Source organism: Phyllobates terribilis, unplaced genomic scaffold (assembly GCF_046119375.1).
Source record: "Phyllobates terribilis strain yellow unplaced genomic scaffold, ASM4611937v1 Scaffold_2__4_contigs__length_985480577, whole genome shotgun sequence".
NCBI lineage: Eukaryota > Metazoa > Chordata > Amphibia > Anura > Dendrobatidae > Phyllobates > Phyllobates terribilis.
In genome coordinates, this window is record NW_027362762.1 from 952,332,954 (window position 1) to 952,355,534 (window position 22,581).

The 22,581-nt window shown below is 42.2% G+C and overlaps 1 protein-coding gene across 2 annotated transcripts in view; it reads left to right on the plus strand.

Moving 5' to 3' along the window:
• The window catches only part of RCSD1 (RCSD domain containing 1), a 73,712-nt gene that overhangs the window by 23,137 nt on the left and 27,994 nt on the right, over nucleotides 1-22,581 (plus strand). The window contains exon 1 of one of the 2 annotated variants that reach the window (XM_073668566.1): nucleotides 5,294-5,377. The exons of the other annotated variant lie outside the window; for it this stretch is intronic. Within the exon in view, the coding sequence (XP_073524667.1) occupies nucleotides 5,369-5,377 (9 nt within the window). The 5' untranslated portion in view covers nucleotides 5,294-5,368. Of the gene's footprint in view, nucleotides 1-5,293; nucleotides 5,378-22,581 lie in introns of those variants that run through there. 2 annotated transcript variants of the gene reach the window in all.

Sequence of the window (22,581 nt, forward strand, 5' to 3'; positions counted from 1 at the left end):
TATAGTAGTTATATTCTTGTACATAGGGGCAGTATTATAGTAGTTATATTCTTCTTCATAGGGGTAGTATTATAGTAGTTGTATTCTTGTACATAGGAGCAGTATTATAGTAGTTATATTCTTGTACATAGGGGGCAGTATTATAGTAGCTATATTCTTCTACATAGGGGTAGTATTATAGTAGTTGTATTCTTGTACATAGGAGCAGTATTATAGTAGTTATATTCTTGTACATAGGGGCAGTATTTTAGTAGTTATATTCTTGTACATAGGGGCAGTATTATAGTAGTTATATTCTTGTACATAGGGGGCAGTATTATAGTAGTTATATTCTTCTACATAGGGGTAGTATTATAGTAGTTGTATTCTTGTACATAGGAGCAGTATTATATTCGTTATATTCTTGTACATAGGGGGCAGTATTATAGTAGTTATATTCTTGTAGATACGGGCACTATTATAGTAGTTATATTCTTGTACATAGGGGGCAGTATTATAGTAGTTATATTCTTGTACATAGTGGGCAGTATTATAGTAGTTATATTCTTGTACATAGGGGGCAGTATTATAGTAGTTAAATTCTTGTACATATGGGCAGTATTATAGTAGTTATATTCTTATACATATGGGGAAGTATTATAGTAGTTATATTCTTGTACATAGGGGCAGTATTATAGTAGTTATATTCTTGTACATAGGGGGCAGTATTATAGTAGTTATATTCTTCTACATAGGGGTAGTATTATAGTAGTTGTATTCTTGTACATAGGAGCAGTATTATAGTAGTTATATTCTTGTACATAGGGGGCAGTATTATAGTAGTTATATTCTTGTAGATACGGGCACTATTATAGTAGTTATATTCTTGTACATAGGGGGCAGTATTATACTAGTTATAGTCTTGTACATAGGGGGCAGTATTATAGTAGTTATATTCGTGTACATTGAGGCAGTATTATAGTAGTTATATTCTTGTACTTAGGGGCAGTATTATAGTAGTTATATTCTTGTACATAGGGGGCAGTATTATAGTAGTTATATTCTTGTACATAGGGGCAGTATTATAGTAGTTATATTCTTCTTCATAGGGGTAGTATTATAGTAGTTGTATTCTTGTACATAGGAGCAGTATTATAGTAGTTATATTCTTGTACATAGGGGGCAGTATTATAGTAGCTATATTCTTCTACATAGGGGTAGTATTATAGTAGTTGTATTCTTGTACATAGGAGCAGTATTATAGTAGTTATATTCTTGTACATAGGGGCAGTATTTTAGTAGTTATATTCTTGTACATAGGGGCAGTATTATAGTAGTTATATTCTTGTACATAGGGGGCAGTATTATAGTAGTTATATTCTTGTACATAGGGGGCAGTATTATAGTAGTTATATTCTTGTACATAGTGGGCAGTATTATAGTAGTTATATTCTTGTACATAGGGGGCAGTATTATAGTAGTTATATTCTTGTACATATGGGCAGTATTATAGTAGTTATATTCTTATACATATGGGGTAGTATTATAGTAGTTGTATTCTTGTACATAGGAGCAGTATTATAGTAGTTATATTCTTGTACATAGGGGGCAGTATTATAGTAGTTATATTCTTGTAGATACGGGCACTATTATAGTAGTTATATTCTTGTACATAGGGGGCAGTATTATACTAGTTATAGTCTTGTACATAGGGGGCAGTATTATAGTAGTTATATTCGTGTACATTGAGGCAGTATTATAGTAGTTATATTCTTGTACTTAGGGGCAGTATTATAGTAGTTATATTCTTGTACATAGGGGGCAGTATTATAGTAGTTATATTCTTGTACATAGGGGCAGTATTATAGTAGTTATATTCTTCTTCATAGGGGTAGTATTATAGTAGTTGTATTCTTGTACATAGGAGCAGTATTATAGTAGTTATATTCTTGTACATAGGGGGCAGTATTATAGTAGCTATATTCTTCTACATAGGGGTAGTATTATAGTAGTTGTATTCTTGTACATAGGAGCAGTATTATAGTAGTTATATTCTTGTACATAGGGGCAGTATTTTAGTAGTTATATTCTTGTACATAGGGGCAGTATTATAGTAGTTATATTCTTGTACATAGGGGGCAGTATTATAGTAGTTATATTCTTCTACATAGGGGTAGTATTATAGTAGTTGTATTCTTGTACATAGGAGCAGTATTATATTAGTTATATTCTTGTACATAGGGGGCAGTATTATAGTAGTTATATTCTTGTAGATACGGGCACTATTATAGTAGTTATATTCTTGTACATAGGGGGCAGTATTATAGTAGTTATATTCTTGTACATAGGGGGCAGTATTATAGTAGTTATAGTCTTGTACATAGGGGGCAGTATTATAGTAGTTCTATTCTTGTACATTGAGGCAGTATTATAGTAGTTATATTCTTGTACTTAGGGGCAGTATTATAGTAGTTATATTCTTGTACATAGGGGGCAGTATTATAGTAGTTATATTCTTGTACATAGGGGGCAGTATTATAGTAGTTATATTCTTGTACATAGTGGGCAGTATTATAGTAGTTATATTCTTGTACATAGGGGGCAGTATTATAGTAGTTATATTCTTGTACATATGGGCAGTATTATAGTAGTTATATTCTTATACATATGGGGAAGTATTATAGTAGTTATATTCTTGTACATAGGGGCAGTATTATAGTAGTTATATTCTTGTACATAGGAGCAGTATTATAGTAGTTATATTCGTGTACATAGGAGCAGTATTATAGTAGTTATATTCTTGTACATAGGAGCAGTATTATAGTAGTTATATTCTTATATATAGGGGGCAGTATTATAGTAGTTATATTCTTGTACATAGGGGCAGTATTATAGTAGTTATATTCTTGTACATAGGGGGCAGTATTATAGTAGTTATATTCTTGTACATAGGGGGCAGTATTATAGTAGTTATATTCTTGTACATATGGGCAGTTTTATAGTAGTTATATTCTTATACATATGGGGAAGTATTATAGTAGTTATATTCTTGTACATAGGGGCAGTATTATAGTAGCTATATTCTTGTACATAGGAACAGTATTATAGTAGTTATATTCTTGTACATAGGAGCAGTATTATAGTAGTTATATTCTTGTACATAGGCGCAGTATTACAGTAATTATCTTCTTGTACATAGGAGCAGTATTATAGTAGTTATATTCTTGTACATAGGGGGCAGTATTATAGTAGTTATATTCTTGTACATAGGGGCAGTATTATAGTAGTTATATTCTTGTACATAGGGGGCTGTATTATAGAAGTTATATTCTTGTACATATACAGCAGTATTTTAGTAGTTACAGTTGTGCTCAAAAGTTTACATACCCCGGCAGAATTTTTGCTTTCTTGACCTTGTTTCAGAGAATATGAATGATAACAAAAAAAAATTTTCTCCACTCATGGTTATTGGTTGGGTGAAGCCATTTATTGTCAAACTACTGTGTTTTCTCTTTTCAAATCTTAATGACAACCAAAAACATCCAAATAACCCTGATCAAGAGTTCACATACCCCAGTTCTTAATACCGTGTATTGCCCTCTCTAACATCAATGACAACTTGAAGTCTTTTGTGGTAGTTGTGGATGAGGTTCTTTATTTTCTCAGATGGTAAAGCTGCCCATTCTTCTTGGCAAAAAGCCTCCAGTTCCTGTAAATTCCTGGGCTGTCTAGCATGAACTGCGGGCTTGAGATCTCCCCAGAGTGGCTCAATGATATTGAGGTCAGGAGACTGAGATGGCCACTCCAGAACCTTCACTTTGTTCTGCTGTAGCCAATGACAGGTCGACTTGGCCTTGTGGTTTGGATCATTGTCATGTTGGAACCTCCAAGTACGTCCTATGCGCAGCTTCCGGGCTGATGAGTGCAAATTTGCCTCCAGTATTTGCTGATAACGTGCTGCATTCATCTTGCCTTCAACTTTTACCAAGTTTCCTGTGCCTTTGTAGCTCACACATCCCCAAAACATCAGCGATCCACCTCTGTGCTTTACTGTAGGAATGGTGTTCTTTTCATCATAGGCCTTGTTGAACTCTCTCCAAATGTAATGTTTATGGCTGTGGCCAAAAAGTAACATTTTGGTCTCATCACTCCAAATTACCTTGTTCCAGAAGTTTTGATGCTTGTCTCTGTGCTGTTTGGCATATTGTAGGCGAGATACTTTGTGGAATTTGTGCAGTAATGGCTTTCTTCTGGCGACTCGACCATGCAGCCCATTTTTCTTCAAGTGCCTCCTTATTGTGCATCTTGAAACAGCCACACCGCTAGTTTTCAGAGAGTCCTGAATTTCAGCTGATGTTATTTGTGGGTTTTTCTTAGCACCCTGAACAATTTTCCTGGCAGTTGTGGCCGAAATCTATGTTGGTCTACCTGACCGTTTTGGTTTTTACAGAGGCCTTGATTTTCCATTTGTTAATCACAATTTGAACGCTGCTGACTGGCATTATCAATTCCTTGGATATTTTTTTGTATCCCTTTCCTGTGTTATACAGTTCAACTACCTTTTCCCGTAGATCCGTTGGCAATTTTTTGGCTTTCCCCATGACTCACAATCCAGAAACGTCAGTGGCTGAATGAAAGATGCAAGAGTCTGTCTGGATCCCAGAAACTCACTCAGCTTTTATGCACACACACTGATTACAAGCAAAAAAGTCACAGGTGAGGATGTTACCTTTAGTAGCCATTCAAACCCATTTGTTTCAAATTCTGTGCATGTTATCAGGCCAAAATCACCAGGGTATGTGAACTTTTGATCAGGGTCATTTGGATGTTTTTGGTTGTCATTAAGATTTAAAAAGAGAAAACACAGTAGTTTGACAATAAATGGCTTTACCCAACCAATAACCATGAGTGGAGAAAAAGTTTTTTTGTTATCATTCATATTCTCTGAAACAAGGCCAAGAAAGAAAAAATTCTGCTGGGGTATGTAAACTTTTGTGCACAACTGTATGTTATTAGACATACGGGGTAGTATTAGCAGTCTATTCAGATTCCTTAACTATATTCCAAATGCATTTTCAGTACATTTGTTGTGTGGGCTTGAAAAGTGCCGAAAACGCTTTTCCATTCACCCTTCCGCCTCTCTGTTTGGTATTATAGTTGGTACAAAGCAGATTTTCAGCAGAAAGGATTCTTGTATGTTGTAAAACTATGTAAAATGACAGATTACTGTATAATTGATGTGGTGATTAGTTGTGTTGGGAATTGCTCTTAAAGGGACCATAATTGGAATGCATATTTTTGCAGTGACGTTTAGGAAGAGATATACGGCACTTTGTTCCTGTTTGCACATTTCCTTTTCTTGCAATGCAGTAGATGTCTGAGCTCTGCCATGTGGTCGGTGAGTTGTGATATGAAGCTTTCTGGCATTAGTACGTGCAGCGTCAGTGTGAACACGCGGCTCTGCTCTCAGACAAGGACCATGGGCTGCAGGGTAGAAAGTAGCACATAGTTTTATATCATGAACTGTTGTAGTCAAACTTATTTTGTTGCAAACTGAATGGCTGAAATAATTATTGTTAAAGTTCGATTATAAAGTTGTTTTTTGCACAGAATCATTTTTGTGAGTGATAGTATGAGTTTTCAGATACATAATAAATTTTATGCAGCAGTTTTTTTGTGGTTAACCTATGTAGGAGGTACGTGGAGGTTTGCAATCAAGCTATTGCCGGATACATGGGGTATTGAATTCTATCGTAAGGGACAAAATTACAAGTGTTTTTTTTTTTTACCGCTTCCCTTTTTGGCGATTTTTTTATTTTTGCTCTTTTCTTTTTCCCTCCTTTTCTTCCAACAGCCATCACTTTTTTTATTTTTCCATAGCCGTACGAGGGCTTGTGGTTTTATGTTTTTTTTTTTGTTTTTTTTGCGGGACAGGTTTTAGTTTTGAATGGAACCATTAATTTTACTGTATAATGTACTGTAAAATGAGAAACAAAAAATTCCAAGTTGGGGTGAAATATTGAAAAAAATGCAATTCCGCCATAGATTTTATTAGGTTTCGTTTTGATGGTGTTCTTTCTGCGGTAAAAATTACCTGGAAACATTCTCCAAGTCAGTACAATTGTGGTGTTAGCAAACTTGTATATTGTTGTCATATTTTGACGGCTAAGATAAAATCACAATTTTGTAAAAAATAGAATTTTTGTGTTTGTGTCGCCATTTTCTGAGATCCCTAATTTTTTTAATTTTTCGGTTGAAGACTCGTTGATTCGCGTGACGAGCTGTGATTTTCATTGGTACATAAGACTGATTTTTATCTCAGTTTTTGATGTAATTGCATATCAACAAAAAAGGCAATGCTGACATTTTTATTTCTTATTTTTATAATGTTTATCTTATGGATTAATTACGTGATATGGTAAAAATGATGGTCTTTTGCCTGAGGCAGAGCTCAACAGGAGTACCAAATGGTAGCCTTTAGCAGTCCCCAAGCTTCCATAGCAATCTATTGGCACCCTATGACCACATCATTAAAACAGAGTGCCTCCAGAATCTCCACTTAAATGCTGCTGTCAGAGACTTGCAACTTTCAGGATATCTTCATCCCTGGAGGTCTCAGTAGGGAGATATTGTTGTCATGTTTCCAATCACGATTTTACCTTTCTATAGGGAGGAAACATGGCATGGATAGCATCATCCATCTGAGCGATATTAAATTGAAAATGTTCGGCCTTACAGTGATGCGAATGAATGCATTATGTTCGTCCCCTCACTATGACACTGAAAATATATCTCCCATAAATATCAGACCGATGCAAACCCTAATATTCATCACTGACCACTGACTCTAGAAATCCATAGATAATTACTTTGAACAGAGGAAGCCCCTATACTTCTCTGCCACTGAGTATATGAACCCTAGACTTGGTGGCTGCCTCTCAACAGATTCCTTGTCGCAATTACATGTTCACAGCAGGAGGTCCCTACTTCAATGGAGGCTAAAGTGTCAGCTCTTTCTCACTTTCCCAGTTATAATTAATCAAATAATTATCAATGTGAGAGCGATATGTCCCCTCTCCTGAGATGTCTTTATGGTTTTTTACAATTTTTCTTTACGACATGCTCACTATGTAAAACAATATAACTTCTATAATACTGCTCTTACATACAAGAATATAAGTACTATAATACTGCCCCCTATGTACAAGAATATAACTACTATAATACTGCCCCTATGTACAAGAATATAACTACTATAATATTGCCCCTATGTATAAGAATATAACTACTATAATATTGCCCCTATGTACAAGAATATAACTACTATAATATTGCCCCTATGTATAAGAATATAACTACTATAATACTGCCCCTATGTACAAGAATATAACTACTATAATACTGCCCCCTATGTACAAGAATATAACTACTATAATACTGCTCCTATGTACAAGAATATAACTACTATAACACTGCTCCCTATGTACAAGAATATAACTACTATAATATTGCCCCTATGTATAAGAATATAACTACTATAATATTGCCCCTATGTACAAGAATATAACTACTATAATATTGCCCCTATGTATAAGAATATAACTACTATAATATTGCCTCCTAAATACAAGAATATAACTACTATAATACTGCCCTCTATGTACAAGAATATAACTACTATAATACTGCTCCTATGTGCAAGAATATAACTACTACAATACTGCCCCCTGTGTACTAGAATATAACTACTATAATACTGTCCCTATGTACAAGAATATAACTACTATAATACTGCTCCTATGTACAAGAATATAACTACTATAATACTGTTCCCTATGTACAAGAATATAACTAGTGTAATACTGCCCCCTATGTACAAGAATATAACTACTATAATACTGCCCCTATGTACAAGAATATAACTACTATAATACTGCTCCCTATGTACAAGAATATAACTACTATAATACTGCCCCTATGTACAAGAATATAACTCCTATAATACTGCTGCTATGTAGATATATTTGGCAGTCTGTGCAGGGGTTATGAAGGAATGTTTTAATATTTGGATTTTTTTCCTGTCTCCTCTGACATATTCCAGCTGCAGACACAGAACAGTCGGGGCCTCATCGTCTCCTCTTTAATAGGAAATAACAGACACATTTCTTGCTTTGTGTTTACTTGCAGGATCCAGACTGTTAAAATATTATAATTCTATATCTCCTTCCTGCGACCTAATGTAATAGTACGTCAAGAGTCCGGGGTATCATGTCCAGGGGACGGTGCGAGCACGACTCAGAGATTGCTCAGATCCGGGTACTTAAATCCTACAGTGCCACAATTAACTTGATATATGGGGACGATCTAACTACAGGACACCACCTGTTATATTCTAAATCCAGCTTCCTCCGGGCCATATGTTAAACAGGTTGTCCACTTTTGGAGTAAATCCAACAGCAGGAGCCACAGTGTGACGATACAGTTGTATGAAGGCGTTTCTAGCGCTTCTAACCATAGACCAGATGTAGCTTTTCTAATTTGCTTTGCCGAATTGGATCCCCAAAAACTATGAAAATTCATGGTCTCTCCACCTAAAAAGCGTCCCGCTTGCTCATCTTGTGAGGAGGCACAAGGGCGAGCGATGGATGGGATGTGATGTGGAAGGAACTAGGGCTTTGCAGGTGCTCCCAAAATGGGCAACTATGTTTCCAATGTATCGGACCTTCCTTGTACGTTCTTTGACCATAATTGATCTTTAAATCCAACTTTTTAGGATCTATGTCAACAAGAACATACTGCATACCCAATAAGGGTCCACAAACCAAGATAAAATCAGGATCCAAACACCCAATACAGTCGCCACCTCTACACCCACCCGATTGTTTATTGCATTTGCACTTTTTATATGTCTTGTTTTTAGTCTGTTTTTCCTTTGCTCCTTATTCTCCTTTTAATTTGTGAATTCTATTTCATATTTGTTATCATATTTTATTTTATTTTTTTTTTAAAGATTTTTGACATTGTGGATAGGTTTTTGGATTTTGAGAAGTTTTTGGCTGCGATTTTTTTTTAAAAAAGTTGCAAAATTTTGTCGAAAAATGCACTCTAGTCTCTTCCAGTAGTGATTTTAGGTACTTCTGAAAGTGTTGCACTTATTTTGTTACATTGATGCGAACATGTGAACTTATGAGCCAAAGAAAGTTGCAGAAAAGGCTGTAGACAAAATTAAGTGCCTTATTTATCACTTTGTTTTTTTTTGGGGCTTGTGGTATTAATTGATGTTTTTTGCACCAAATTCTTAACAAGTTGCCGGCGGTTCACGAATTCTGCGCAAAACCAAAAATGTTCATAACTTTTGCCTCTAATGTTTTTTGCTACTTTTTAGTGCAAAAATCTCCATGTTCTGCTAAAATGTAGCAACATTTGTGTTTAGAATCGCTCTGAAGGGACGAGGTTAGACTGGGGTACATTTGCTCAAAACTTTTTGCAACTTTTTAAAAAGTTGCAATTGATAAATCACCCGTTAGAAACAAGCGGTAACCCGTTCTCCCCTCTTTCAAGAAAATAATAGCAAGTAGTAGATTTTATTGGGGCAACGGAGGAGGAACCATCAGTTCTCTCAGGTCTATGGACAACTTTTTGAAGCCCACTATGAAGTATGTAGGTCCTAGAAGAGCAGTAGAGGGGATCGGTGTTCAAATTCCCACAGATTTTGGAATCTTATCTTGCGTTTGGGGTAATTTATCCACCCCTACCTAATCTATAAAAAACAACCCTTTAATTTTTCCATTACACGTCACTGGATTGTGAAACATTTTCCTTAATTACCAAAAGTGACTGATTGTGACCTTTTCGGAGGTTTTTCCGCTCTCGCGGCTGCACCTGCACCGTGCAGACTGTTCACAAGGCACAAGATCAGATCTGAGATCTTGTGAACAAAAGTAACCCATAAACTGATGCCCGAGCGCCACTGTCTCTGCGGCTGCACTCATGTCTTGTGTTGATAATGGCCTCACTTCCCGCTTCTGCTCCAGATGTTTCCTGTAAAGGTCCAGGCCGAAAGGAACTGGCACAGTGGCACAGTGAGACCTACCAAGCCCATTAAGACAAACCAGGCCTCAGGTACATTACAACAGTGCCAGCCACAGTGCCTTCATAACAGTGCCAGCCACAGTGCCCTCACAACAGTGCCAGCCACAGTGCCATCACAATAGTGTTAGCAATAGTGCCCTCACAACAGTGCCAGTCACAGTGCCCTGACAACAATGCCAGTCACAGTGCCCTCACAACAGTGCCAGCCACAGTGCCATCACAATAGTGTTAGCAATAGTGCCCTCACAACAGTGCCAGCCACAGTGCCCTGACAACAGTGCCAGCCACAGTGCCCTCACAACAGTGCCAGCCCCAGTGCCCTGAGAACAGTGCCAGCCACAGTGCCCTGAGAACAGTGCCAGCCACAGTGCCCTGACAACAGTGCCAGCCACAGTGCCCTGACAACAGTGCCAGCCACAGTGCCCTGACAACAGTGCCAGCCACAGTGCCCTCACAACAGTGCCAGCTACAGTGCTTTCACAACAGTGCCACCCACAGTGCCCTAACAACAGTGCCAGCCATAGTGCCCTGACAACAGTGCCAGCCACAGTGCCGTCACAGCAGTGCCAGCCACAATGCCATCACAGCAGTGCCAGTCACATTGCCCTCACAACAGTGCCAGCCACAGTGCCCTCACAACAGTGCCAGCCACAATGCCCTCACAGCAGTGCCAGCCACAGTGCCTCACAACAGTGTCAGCCACAGTACCCTCACAACAGTGCCAGCCACAGTGCCCTCACAACAGTGCCAGCCACAGTGCCCTCACAATAGTGTCAGCCACAGTGCCCTCACAACAGTGCCAGCCACACTGTCCTCACAACAGTGCCAGCCACAGTGCCCTCACAACACTGCCAGCAATAGTGCCCTGACAACAGTGCCAGCCACAGTGCCCTGACAACAGTGCCAGCCACAGTGCCCTGACAACAGTGCCAACCACAGTGCCCTCACAACAGTGCCAGCCACAGTGCCTTCACAACAGTGCTAGCCACAGTGCCCTCACAATAGTGTCAGCCACAGTGCCCTCACAACAGTGCCAGCCACACTGCCCTCACAACGGTGCCAGCCACAGTGCCCTCACAACAGTGCCAGCAATAGTGCCCTGACAACAGTGCCAGCCACAGTGCCCTGACAACAGTGTCAGCCACAGTGCCCTGACAACAGTGCCAACCACAGTGCCCTCACAACAGTGCCAGCCACAGTGCCTTCACAACAGTGCCAGCAATAGTGCCCTCACAACAGTGCCAGCCACAGTGCCCTGCCAACAGTGCCAGCCACAGTGCCCTGACAACAGAGCCAGCTACAGTTCCCTCACAGCAGTGCCAGCCACAGTGCCCTGACAACAGTGCCAGTAACACTGCCCTCACAACAGTGCCAGCCACAGTGCCCTCACAGCAGTGCCAGCCTCCGTGCCCTCACAGCAGTGCCAGCCACAGTGCCCTGACAACAGTGCCAGCCACAGTGCCCTGACAACAGTGCCAGCCACAGTGCCATCACAACAGTGCCAGCCACAGTGCCCTCACAACAGTGCCAGCCACACTGTCCTCACAATAGTGCCAGCATTAGTGCCCTCACAACAGTGCCAGTAATAGTGCCCTCACAACAGTGCCAGCCACAGTGCCCTGACGACAGTTCCAGCCACAGTGCCCTCATAATAGTGCCAGACACAGTACCATCAAAACAATGTCAGCCACAGTGCCCTCACAACAGTGCCAGCCATAGTGTCCTCAAAACATTGCCAACCACAGTGTCCTCACAACACTGCCAGCCACACTGCCCTCACAACACTGCCAGCCACACTGCCCTCACAACACTGCCAGCCACACTGTCCTCACAACACTGCCAGCCACACTGCCCTCACAACACTGCCAGCCACAGTGCCATCACAACAGTGCGAGCCAAAGTGCCCTCACAACAGTGCCAGCCACAGTGCCCTCACAGCATTGAACATTGCCAACCACAGTGTCCTCAAAACACTGCCAGCCAGTGCCCTCACAACAGTGCCAGCCACAGTGCCCTCACAACAGTGCCAGCCACAGTGCCCACATAACAGTGCCAATCACACTGCCCTCAGAGCAGTGCCAGACACTCTGCCTTCACAATAGTGCAAGCCACAATATCCTCACAACAGTGCCAGCCACTCTGCCCTCACAACTATGCCAGCCACACCGCCCTCAGAACACTGTCAGTCACACCATGCGTGTTCACAGATGAGCCCCCATATCAGTGCTAAACACAGTACCCCATAAAAGTGCCAGAACCAGTGCCTCCTTAACAGTGCCAGACACATACAGACATCTACATGGTCCCCATATCAATGCCAAACACAATAACAGTACACAGGTCCACATTGTCATCATATGAGTCTTAGCCACGGTTTATCCTTTTACTGTGCCACCCACAGTGCCCCCATGACAAAGGCATTCATCTTCTGTGCTCCATAACAGAGACAACCACGATACCTACATAATGGTGGACCACACATTGAGAGCCACATTGCCACCATAATGCCAACGCAGCAGCGCAAGTCACAGTCCCAAACAGAGAAAAGTAAAAGTGTCCCATAACAGTGGCAGCATACCATAATTCCCCCATAACAATGCCGGCCACAGTACCCCATAAATGTGCAGGTCCCAGGTGCCTGTTAACCGTTTGCTTCCTCCTGCATCATCAGCACAAAAATAACTTCTCTTTTAGCTGTCTTTGACAGAAGGAGAGATTTACAGAGCAGTTTGTTGTTTTTTTGTCATTTTTAAACCAATATCCTTATTTTGCAGTTATTTTAAGTTATGTTTTCAGTCACTTCTCCGGTCACTTCTGAGGCTGCATTCAGATTTCTGCTGAGTGATCCTGAAAACAGACAGAAGTCTATCTAAACTTTGTTTTCAGCTCTTTCCAAACTCCCACAATACACTTTTCCTGGAATCAAATGTCTAGCTGAATTCTGAATGCAGCTCTGGATGTGACTGGAGGAGAGCATGTATGTTGGTACCTTGTAAAAAGAGCAAAATATTTACAAAGTTACCGAATACAATATGTAGAATTAAATGGGAATTTCACCCCTTATAAGAATTGTCTTCTCCTTAGGCAGATGTGGGGAACCACCGGCCAATGTAATATGGTTTCCCCTTCGGGCAGATTCCCGGTGCGCATCGGTGCTTGGGTCGCAAGCCCCATTTTTCCACCTGCTGGCCCTTTAAATCCCTAAAGTGTGAGCACACAAAAGTTATGACTGGTCTCAAGCAATGCTGACTCACTGACGCTGGCCAGTGCCAAAGTCAGGACATTCTTTGTGAGCACAGTTAGCATGCTCTGCACTCTGGTCCTACCCTTTCCTGTGATGTATATGACGCGCCCCCTGGGCCATGTTGTTAGGGATACCCGGAGCCGGATCAGATGGGGGTTGTAGTCTCCGAGTGGCTGTGACCCGGTCCGTGCCCAGGGTGTCAAACTCAGTGTGCGGCAGTCCTTATAGATGTTATTAGTGTCGACTACGCCACCCGTTGATTTGCGGTCAAAAGGCCGCCGCTGCAAGATGGTCCGCTGAGGCTGGTGGTGTGTGTGCAGCTGCGGTAGTATAACCCCCAACGGGAGGGGTATAGCCTCAGGGGGTCAGCCGTGGAGGATGGTGGTTGTGAAGGTGCAGCAAGGAGACTCAGAGGCATAAAATGCAGTTCCAGGGTTTTACTTACTGGTGTTGCTCGGGTCACTGTGTACAGCAGTGACCACCCAAGCCGTGCTGCGTCCACCAGGTCCTGGACTCGGTCAACTCCCAGGCAACTCCGGAGTGTGGTCCTGAGCTCCCTTTCTGACTTGTCCTCCTCTCCGGCCTTCCCCACCAGGGATCCACCTAAGTCCGGCTCCCTCGGGCCTCTTGTTGGTAAACCCTTGTCTCTGGGTTCCCTGACCCTATTCTTGGTTTGCCTTCCGGGTGGATTTAGTGGGTGGTCGTGGCAGATCCTGCCCACGACCTCCGGTCTCTGGCTAAGGATTAGGGCCCTCCACCAGCTTGGGATCCGGTACCCTTGTGCCAACTCTTCACCCTCTGATCTAATTTTGGGTTCTTGGAGTTCCCTCTTCTCCCCCTCTGGGTCCTTCTTTCTCCTCTCTCTCTCTCTTGGCCTTGGAGCTGGCTGAGCTGCTCTGCTTCTCTGACTCAACTCTGACAGACTGACCCTGATCTAAGATGGTTCCCACCTTATATACTCCCTCTATGTGTGAGCTCAGGTGACCAGCACCCAATGAGCTCCTAGCTTTACCCAGGCTGCTCCCCCTATCTGCCCCTACACTACTGGGATGTTCCACCCCCCTCCCACTCCAGCCAGGAACAGACACTGTCGTACCTGCACATAAACTGGTGGGAGTACCGTCGGTCTGTTCCTCGGAAATGGGATGTGTGTAGTGCATGCAGCTAACTGAGCTCAGCTCCACACTCCATCCTTACCCGGGAGTGGAATATCACACCTCTGGGTTGAGGTGCAATACCCCTGTAGCAGCCGAATCCTCAGGGTGCTACATATACAGCAGTCCTGGTGTCTTCTATGTGATGTATATATAGCAGTCTTGTGTCTCCTATGTGAGGTATATGCAGTAGAGTCTCGACGTATCCTATATGATGTATATAAAACAGTCCCAGTGTCTCCTTTGTGATGTATACACAGCAATCTTGGTGTCTCCTATGTGATATATATACACCAGAGTCTCAGTGTCTCTTATGTGATGTATATACAGCAGTCTCAGTGTCTCCTATGTGATGTATATACAGCAGTCTCAGTGTTTCCTTATGTGATGTATATATAGCAGAGTCACAGAGTCTGTGTCTCCTATGTTATGTATATACAGCTGTCTCAGTGTCTCCCATGTGATGTATATACAGCAGAGTCTCAGTGTCTCCTATGTGATGTAAATACAGCAGACTCAGTGTCTCCTATGTTATGTATAGACAACAGCCTCAGTGTCTCCTTTCTGATGTACACAGCAGCCTCAGTGTCTCCTATGTGATGTACCCAGCAGTCTCGGTGTCTTCCATGGAATGTATACAGCAGTGTCAGTGTCTCCTAATTGATGTAAATACAGCAGACTCAGTGTCTCCTATGTTATGTATAGACAGCAGCCTCAGTGTCTCCTCTCTGATGTACACAGCAGTCTCTGTGTCTCCTATGTGATGTATACAGCAGTCTCGGTGTCTTCCATGGGATGTATACAGCAGTCTCAGTGTCTCCTAAGTGATGTATCTGCAGCATCAGTGTCTCCTATATGATGTATATATTGCAGTCTCAGTGTATCCTATGTGATGTATACAGAAGTCTTGGTGTCTCCCATGTGATGTATACAGCAGTCTCGATGCCCCCTATGTGATGTGTATATACAGCAGTCTCAGTGTCTCCTATGTGATGTATATACAACAGTCTCAGTGTCTCCGATGTGATGTATATACAGCAGTCTCGGTGTATCCTATATGAGGTATACAGCAGATCTCCCACTGCTTGAGTTATATGATATGTGAGCAATGAATTTCCAACTGTGAAGAGACGTGCAGTGAAAATTTATATATATATATTTATACACGCACAGTGGGGAAAATAAGTATTTGATACACTGCCGATTTTGCAAATTTTGCCACCTACAAAGAATGGAGAGGTCTGTAATTTTTATCGTAGTTACACTTCAACTGTGAGAGACAGAATCTAAAAATAAAAAAAACAGAAAATCACATTGTATGATTTTTACATAATTAATTTGAATTTATTGCATGAAATAAGTATTTGATACAATAGAAAAACAGAGCTTAATATTTGGTACAGAAACCTCTGTTACAATTACAGAGGTCAGACGTTTCCTGTAGTTCTTGAACAAGTTTGCACACACTGCGGCAGGGATTTTGGCCCACTCCTCCATACAGATCTTCTCCATATCTTTCAAGTTTTGGGGCTGTCGCTGGGCAACATTGAGTTTCAGCTCCCTCCAAAGATTTTCTATTGGGTTCAGGTCTGGAGACTGGCTAGGGCACTCCAGGGCCTTGAAATGCTTCTTACAGAGCCACTCATTTGTTGCCCTGGCTGTGTGTTTCAGGCTATCGTCATGCTGGAAGACCCAGCCACGACCTATCTTCAATGATCTTACTCAGGGAAGGAGGTTGTTGGCCAAAATCTCGCGGTACATGACCCAATCCATCCTCCCTTCAATACAGTGCAGTCGTCCTGTCCTCTTTGTAGAAAAGCACCCTCAAAGTATGATGTTTCCCCCACCATGTTTCATGGTTGGGACGGTGTTCTTGAGGTTGTACTCATCCTTCTTCCTCCTCCAAACACGGCGAGTGGAGTTGATAGAAAAAAGTTCTATTTTGGTCTCATCTGACCACATGACCTTCTCCCATGCCTCCTTTTGATCATACAAATGGTCATTGGCGAACTTCAAACAGGCCTGGACATGTGCGGCATGAGCAGGGAGACCTTGTGTGTCCTGCAGGATTTAATCCATGATGGCATAGTGTTACTAATGGTAATGTTTGAGACTGTGGTCCCAGCTCTCTTCAGGTCATTGACCAGGTCCTCCTGTGTAGTTCTGGGCTGATTCCTGACCTTTCTCAAAATTATCCTTACCCTACGAGGTGACCTTTTGCATGAAGCCCCAGGCCGAGGAAGATTGACAGTCATCTTGTGTTTCTTCCATTTTCTAGGTCTACAATTTTGTCCCTGGTGTCCTTAGACAGCTCTTTGGTCTTGACCATGGTGGAGAGGTTGGAGTGTGATTGATTGTATAGTGTCTTTTATACAAGTAACAAGTTCAAACAGGTGCAATTAATACAGGTAATGAGTGCAGAGTAGGAGGGCTTCTTAAAGAAAAACTAACAGGTCTGTGAGAGCCAGAATTCTTGCTGGTTGGTAGGTGCACAAATACTTATTTCATGCAATAAAATGCAATTTAATTATGTAAAAATCATACAATGTGATATTCTGGGTTTTTTTTTTTTTAGATTCTGTGTCTCACAGGTGAAGTGTACCTACGATAAAAATTACAGACCTCTCCATTCTTTGTAGGTGGGAAAACTTCCAAAATCGGCAGTGTATCAAATACTTATTTTCCTCACTATATATATATATTTTTTTTTATATACCCCCATTTACTGCCCTGGAAGTGACTAGAGATCTCACCATAATGTGCTCAGCTCCTCTTCAGGGGACCACTAGAACATTTTCATCCACCCATAACCAGAAACGCTACATCTGCAGAGGCGTAATATAAAGCTCCAACCATAACAGGCCATTTATAATTTTATGATGCAGGTGCCTTCATAGATGGACCCTTTTCATGTATCAGAGCCTCGGTATAACTGAAACTTTGAGCCCTGAAGCTGTAATTAAGGGAATCGCTAACTAAGCGATCAGATCAGAACGTTCATCATCTGCCATAGGATTTGTACTCATTCCCAGTACCATGTATTAGTGGGAAGCTGTTCCCGCCGGTCGCCCACATTCACTTCATTCCCCTTCTAGAATGCCCCCCTCCCCTCCACCTGACATCTGCTACTGTCCCTTTAAGCGCGCCAGACATTGAAAACAGCAGGGGGGGGATTGAGTGAAGAACTCTGGGAATGTCATTCCCTATAAGACCCCATGTGACATCTTATTAGACAGATCCTCCGTGCTGATGCCACTCGCAGCGGTCACTTATAATAAGGGGCTCAGTTTGCAAGGGTCAATGTCTTGCGTCCACCTGCCAGCGATGAGGACCAGCCTCTCTCCGTCCACCCGGCTGGAGGGTCTCAGGACGTTGTGCGATGCTCCGTGTGATGGTGACACCTAGCCGGGATCCCCCGCCTCCCATTGTAGAGACTCTGACAGATGACCTGTATTGACCAGCTGTTCGTCACATGACGTCCTTCGCAGTAATCTTCAGGGGAGCTGCAGACGTTCGTCCCTTGCGTCACACGACATCGGACTCCCTGGGCATCCTGACTATTCCGTGAGTCGCTGGTTCATGGGTGAGCTGTGTCTAGACGGGTGGGTCCGCGATCGGATGTAGATGATGTGGAGTGGATGAGGCTGCCCGGTATTTCGGATGAAACAGAGCTGAATTTGTCATTGGATGGACTCAAGTTTTAATCGTTTATCATCTATAGTGATATCACCAGAAATAACAATCTCGGCTCTGCTACATTTGCTTTTCATATGTGCTAATGAGATAATGATGATTATTTTGTGCAAGGTACAGAGGAAGCTGTTATGGATTCTGCATCGGGGCCCAGGAGCTTCTAGTTTTGCCTCTGACTTTGCAATTTGCCAGTAGTTGGACAGAACTGGAAGAAGGAGATGTGTGCATGGTAATGGAAGCTTTCCTTTCTTATATTGGGTGGATACATGTAGCAAATTTGTAGAATTTCTGATGCTACATTGTCACATTCTATTATAAGCAGGCACGGACTGGCCCACAGGCGGACAGGAGAATCCTCCGGTAGGCCCCTGTGAAGAAGAGCTAAAGAATAGTGCAGGGAAAAGTATCATCGTATCATTCATTAAGCAAGCTAGCCAAATTAGTATTACAAAGAAGCAAAAGTTAATTTGTTTACAAGGGTCAATTTATTTTTGCATGTAGCTGAACAGTGGACCCCAAGAATCACTGTTACTGGTGGGCCTTTACCAATCCAGTCCGACACTGATTACAGCCCTGCATGTATCACCTGATTCCTGAAATGTAATGGTATACACCTTTTAAGGGGTTCTTTAATGGCGGCCTCCAGAGTGGTGGTAAGAGGATGGGGTGAGGGGGGGGGCTAATTTTATTTTTTTTTTGGGGGGGTGGTCATACGATCTACAGTACAGACCAAAAGTTTGGACACACCTTCTCATTTAAAGATTTTTCTGTATTTTCATGACTATGAAAATTGTACATTCACACTGAAGGCATCAAAACTATGAATTAACACATGTGGAATTATATACTTAACAAAAAAGTGTGAAACAAACTGAAAATATGTCTTATATTCTAGGTACTTCAAAGTAGCCACCTTTAGCTTTGATGACTGCTTTGCACACTCTTGGCATTCTCTTGATGAGCTTCAAGAGGTAGTCACCGGAAATGGTCTTCCAACAATCTTGAAGGAGTTCCCAGAGATGCTTAGCACTTGTTGGCCCTCTTGCCTTCACTCTGCGGTCCAGCTGACCCCAAACCATCTCGATTGGGTTCCGGTCTGGTGACTGTGGAGGCCAGGTCATCTGGCGTAGCACCCCATCACTCTCCTTCTTGGTCAAATAGCCCTAACACAGCCTGGAGGTGTGTTTGGGGTCATTGTCCTGTTGAAAAATAAATGATGGTCCAACTAAACGCAAACCGGATGGAATAGCATGCCGCTGCAAGATGCTGTGGTAGCCATGCTGGTTCAGTATGCCTTCAATTTTGAATAAATCCCCAACAGTGTCACCAGCAAAGCACCCCCACACCATCACACCTCCTCCTCCATGCTTCACGGTGGGAACCAGGCATGTAGAGTCCACCCGTTCACCTTTTCTGCGTCGCACAAACACGGTGGCTGGAACCAAAGATCTCAAATTTGGACTCATCAGACCAAAGCACAGATTTCCACTGGTCTAATGTCCATTCCTTGTGTTCTTTAGCCCAAACAAGTCTCTTCTGCTTGTTGCCTGTCCTTAGCAGTGGTTTCCTAGCAGCTATTTTACCATGAAGGCCTGCTGCACAAAGTCTCCTCTTAACAGTTGTTGTAGAGATGTGTCTGCTGCTAGAACTCTGTGTGGCATTGACCTGGTCTCTAATCTGAGCTGCTGTTAACCTGCGATTTCTGAGGCTGGTGACTCGGATAAACTTATCCTCAGAAGCAGAGGTGACTCTTGGTCTTCCTTTCCTGGGGTGGTTCTCATGTGAGCCAGTTTCTTTGTAGCGCTTGATGGTTTTTGCAACTACATTTGGGGACACTTTCAAAGTTTTCCCAATTTTTCAGACTGACTGACCTTCAATTCTTAAAGTAATGATCGCCACTTGTTTTTCTTTACTTAGCTGCTTTTTTCTTGCCATAATACAAATTCTAACAGTCTATTCAGTAGGACTATCAGCTGTGTATCCACCTGACTTCTGCACAACACAACTGATGGTCCCAGCCCCATTTATAAGGCAAGAAATCCCACTTATTAAACCTGACAGGGCACACCTGTGAAGTGAAAACCATTTCCAGTGACTACCTCTTGAAGCTCATCAAGAGAATGCCAAGAGTGTGCAAAGCAGTCATCAAAGCAAAAGGTGGCTACTTTGAAGAACCTAGAATATAAGACATATTTTCAGTTGTTTCACACTTTTTTGTTAAGTATATAATTCCACATGTGGTAATTCATAGTTTTGATGCCTTCAGTGTGAATGTACAATTTTCATAGTCATGAAAATACAGAAAAATCTTTAAATGAGAAGATGTGTCCAAACTTTTGGTCTGTACTGTATGTGTTTTCTGAATTTGGCTCTGTTTTGGTCTCTCTTAAATAACCCCAGTCACTTATTTTATAATATAATACAGAATTATATAACTGGAGGATTTTAGTCAATTTTGCGTTGTTGTTGCAACATCCCAGGATGCATTGCAAAATGGGTGACTTCACAGTGTTTCATAACCATGTAACTGTCGTTCCTCCTCTGATATCAAACCAACGTTCTTAGTGTCTCATGCAGTGCAGGAGTAATCGCCATGTGTATGTTTATATATATATATAGATATATATATCTATATATATGGTCCTCTGATGCTGATGCCCTTGTAAGGCGTTCAGTCACCAAATTGCTAACCTCTGCCAAGATAGGATTACCCTATTTTGATGTGGGACTCCCCTCCATCCTTTGTTGAAATAATCCATGGATGATAAGTTACTCATGGGTGTTCCCCAGCTCCAGGTACCTCCCATGCTCAGCACAACATATAGGAATACGTTTCTCATGGGTGATATCCAGCTCCAGGTACTTCCCATGCTCAGCATATAGGAATAAGTTTCGGTGGTATCCAGCTCCAGGTACTTCCAATGCTCAGCCTATTGGGATGATAGATTACTCATGGGTGCTCCCCAACTCCTGGAAGCTCCCATGCTCAGCTAATAGGATTGATTAGTTACTCATGTCCCCAGCACTCAAGTGGCATAAATGTTGATGAATTAGACAAGTGGACTTTGCCACGACCCGTCCCAGCACAGCCAATTTTGGTGAAGCTGGCAGGGACTGACTTAAAAACTCCAAATGTCCCAAAAAGTTTCCACAACTTCGACATTGCAACATTTCAAAGCGGTTTACAACCAGAATACACCTTGGTGAATAGGACCCTAAGTCTTCATTGGTCATCACCAGCTGCTGGTACATCCCATGCTCGGCTTATAACGATAAGTTCCTCATGGGTGGCCCTCAGTTCCTGGTAGCTCCTATGTTTAGCTTAAAGGGTTGATAAGTTAATTCATGATTGGGCTCGAGCTCCTGGTACCTCTCATGCTCAGCCTATAGGGGTAATAAGTTACTTATGGGTGGGCCACAATCCTCTCATGCAGTAAAGTGGTGTCAATTTTGATAAACTAGTTGGGTGAGTTTTGCTCCACCCCATACCGTCCCAGCTCTGCCCACTTTGACGAAGCTGGCCAGGACTGATGTAAAAATGACAAAAGTTGCAATATTGCAAGGTGTTTTACAGCAGAAAAGTGGAGTAAACACCTTGATGAATTAGGCCCTTAGTTCTCGGTGGCCTCTAGCTCCTGGTACCTCAGATGTTCAGCCTTGTAGGGATAAGTTACCTGTGGGTGATTCCTAGCTCCTGATACCTCCCATGCTTTACTAGCAGGGGTGATAAGTTACTCATGGGTGGTCACCATCTCCTTGTACACCTCATGCTCAACCTATAGGAATGATGTTACTTGTGGGTGATCATCAACTCCTGATACCTCACATACTCACCCTATAGGAATGATAAGTTGCTCATGGGTGGTTCCCGGCTCCTCGTACCTCTCAAGTTCAGCCTATAGGGATAAGTTATTCATGGGTGACCACCAACTCCTGATACCTCACACACTCATCCTATAGGGATGAGAAGTTTGTCATGGGTGGCTACCATCTCCTTGTACCTACCATGCTCAGCCTATAAGGATGATAAGCTAATCATGGGGATCACCAGCTCCTGGTACCTCCCATGCTTAGTCTGTAGGGATAAGTTATTCATGAGTGGTCACCAGCTCCTGGTACTTCCCATGATCAGCCATTAGGGAAGCCTTTTCTTCTTCTCTCTGGCTGACATAGGGTTTCTCCATCTATTGACATAACCAACAAATCTACTAAAATATTCTCAGTGCCACTAAATAAAATAAATGTACAAAACCTTCTACCTTGTGATGAGTTTGAGGAGGACCTCAGGGAATAAAAGACATTGAATGTAATGGCTCAGATGGAGTCAAGGGCCAGCACTGAGGGCTCCATAGTGGGGTAAGTTGTATATCTCTGCTGTTCCAGACTAGACTACAGTGGCCACAATTGATAAGATGACCC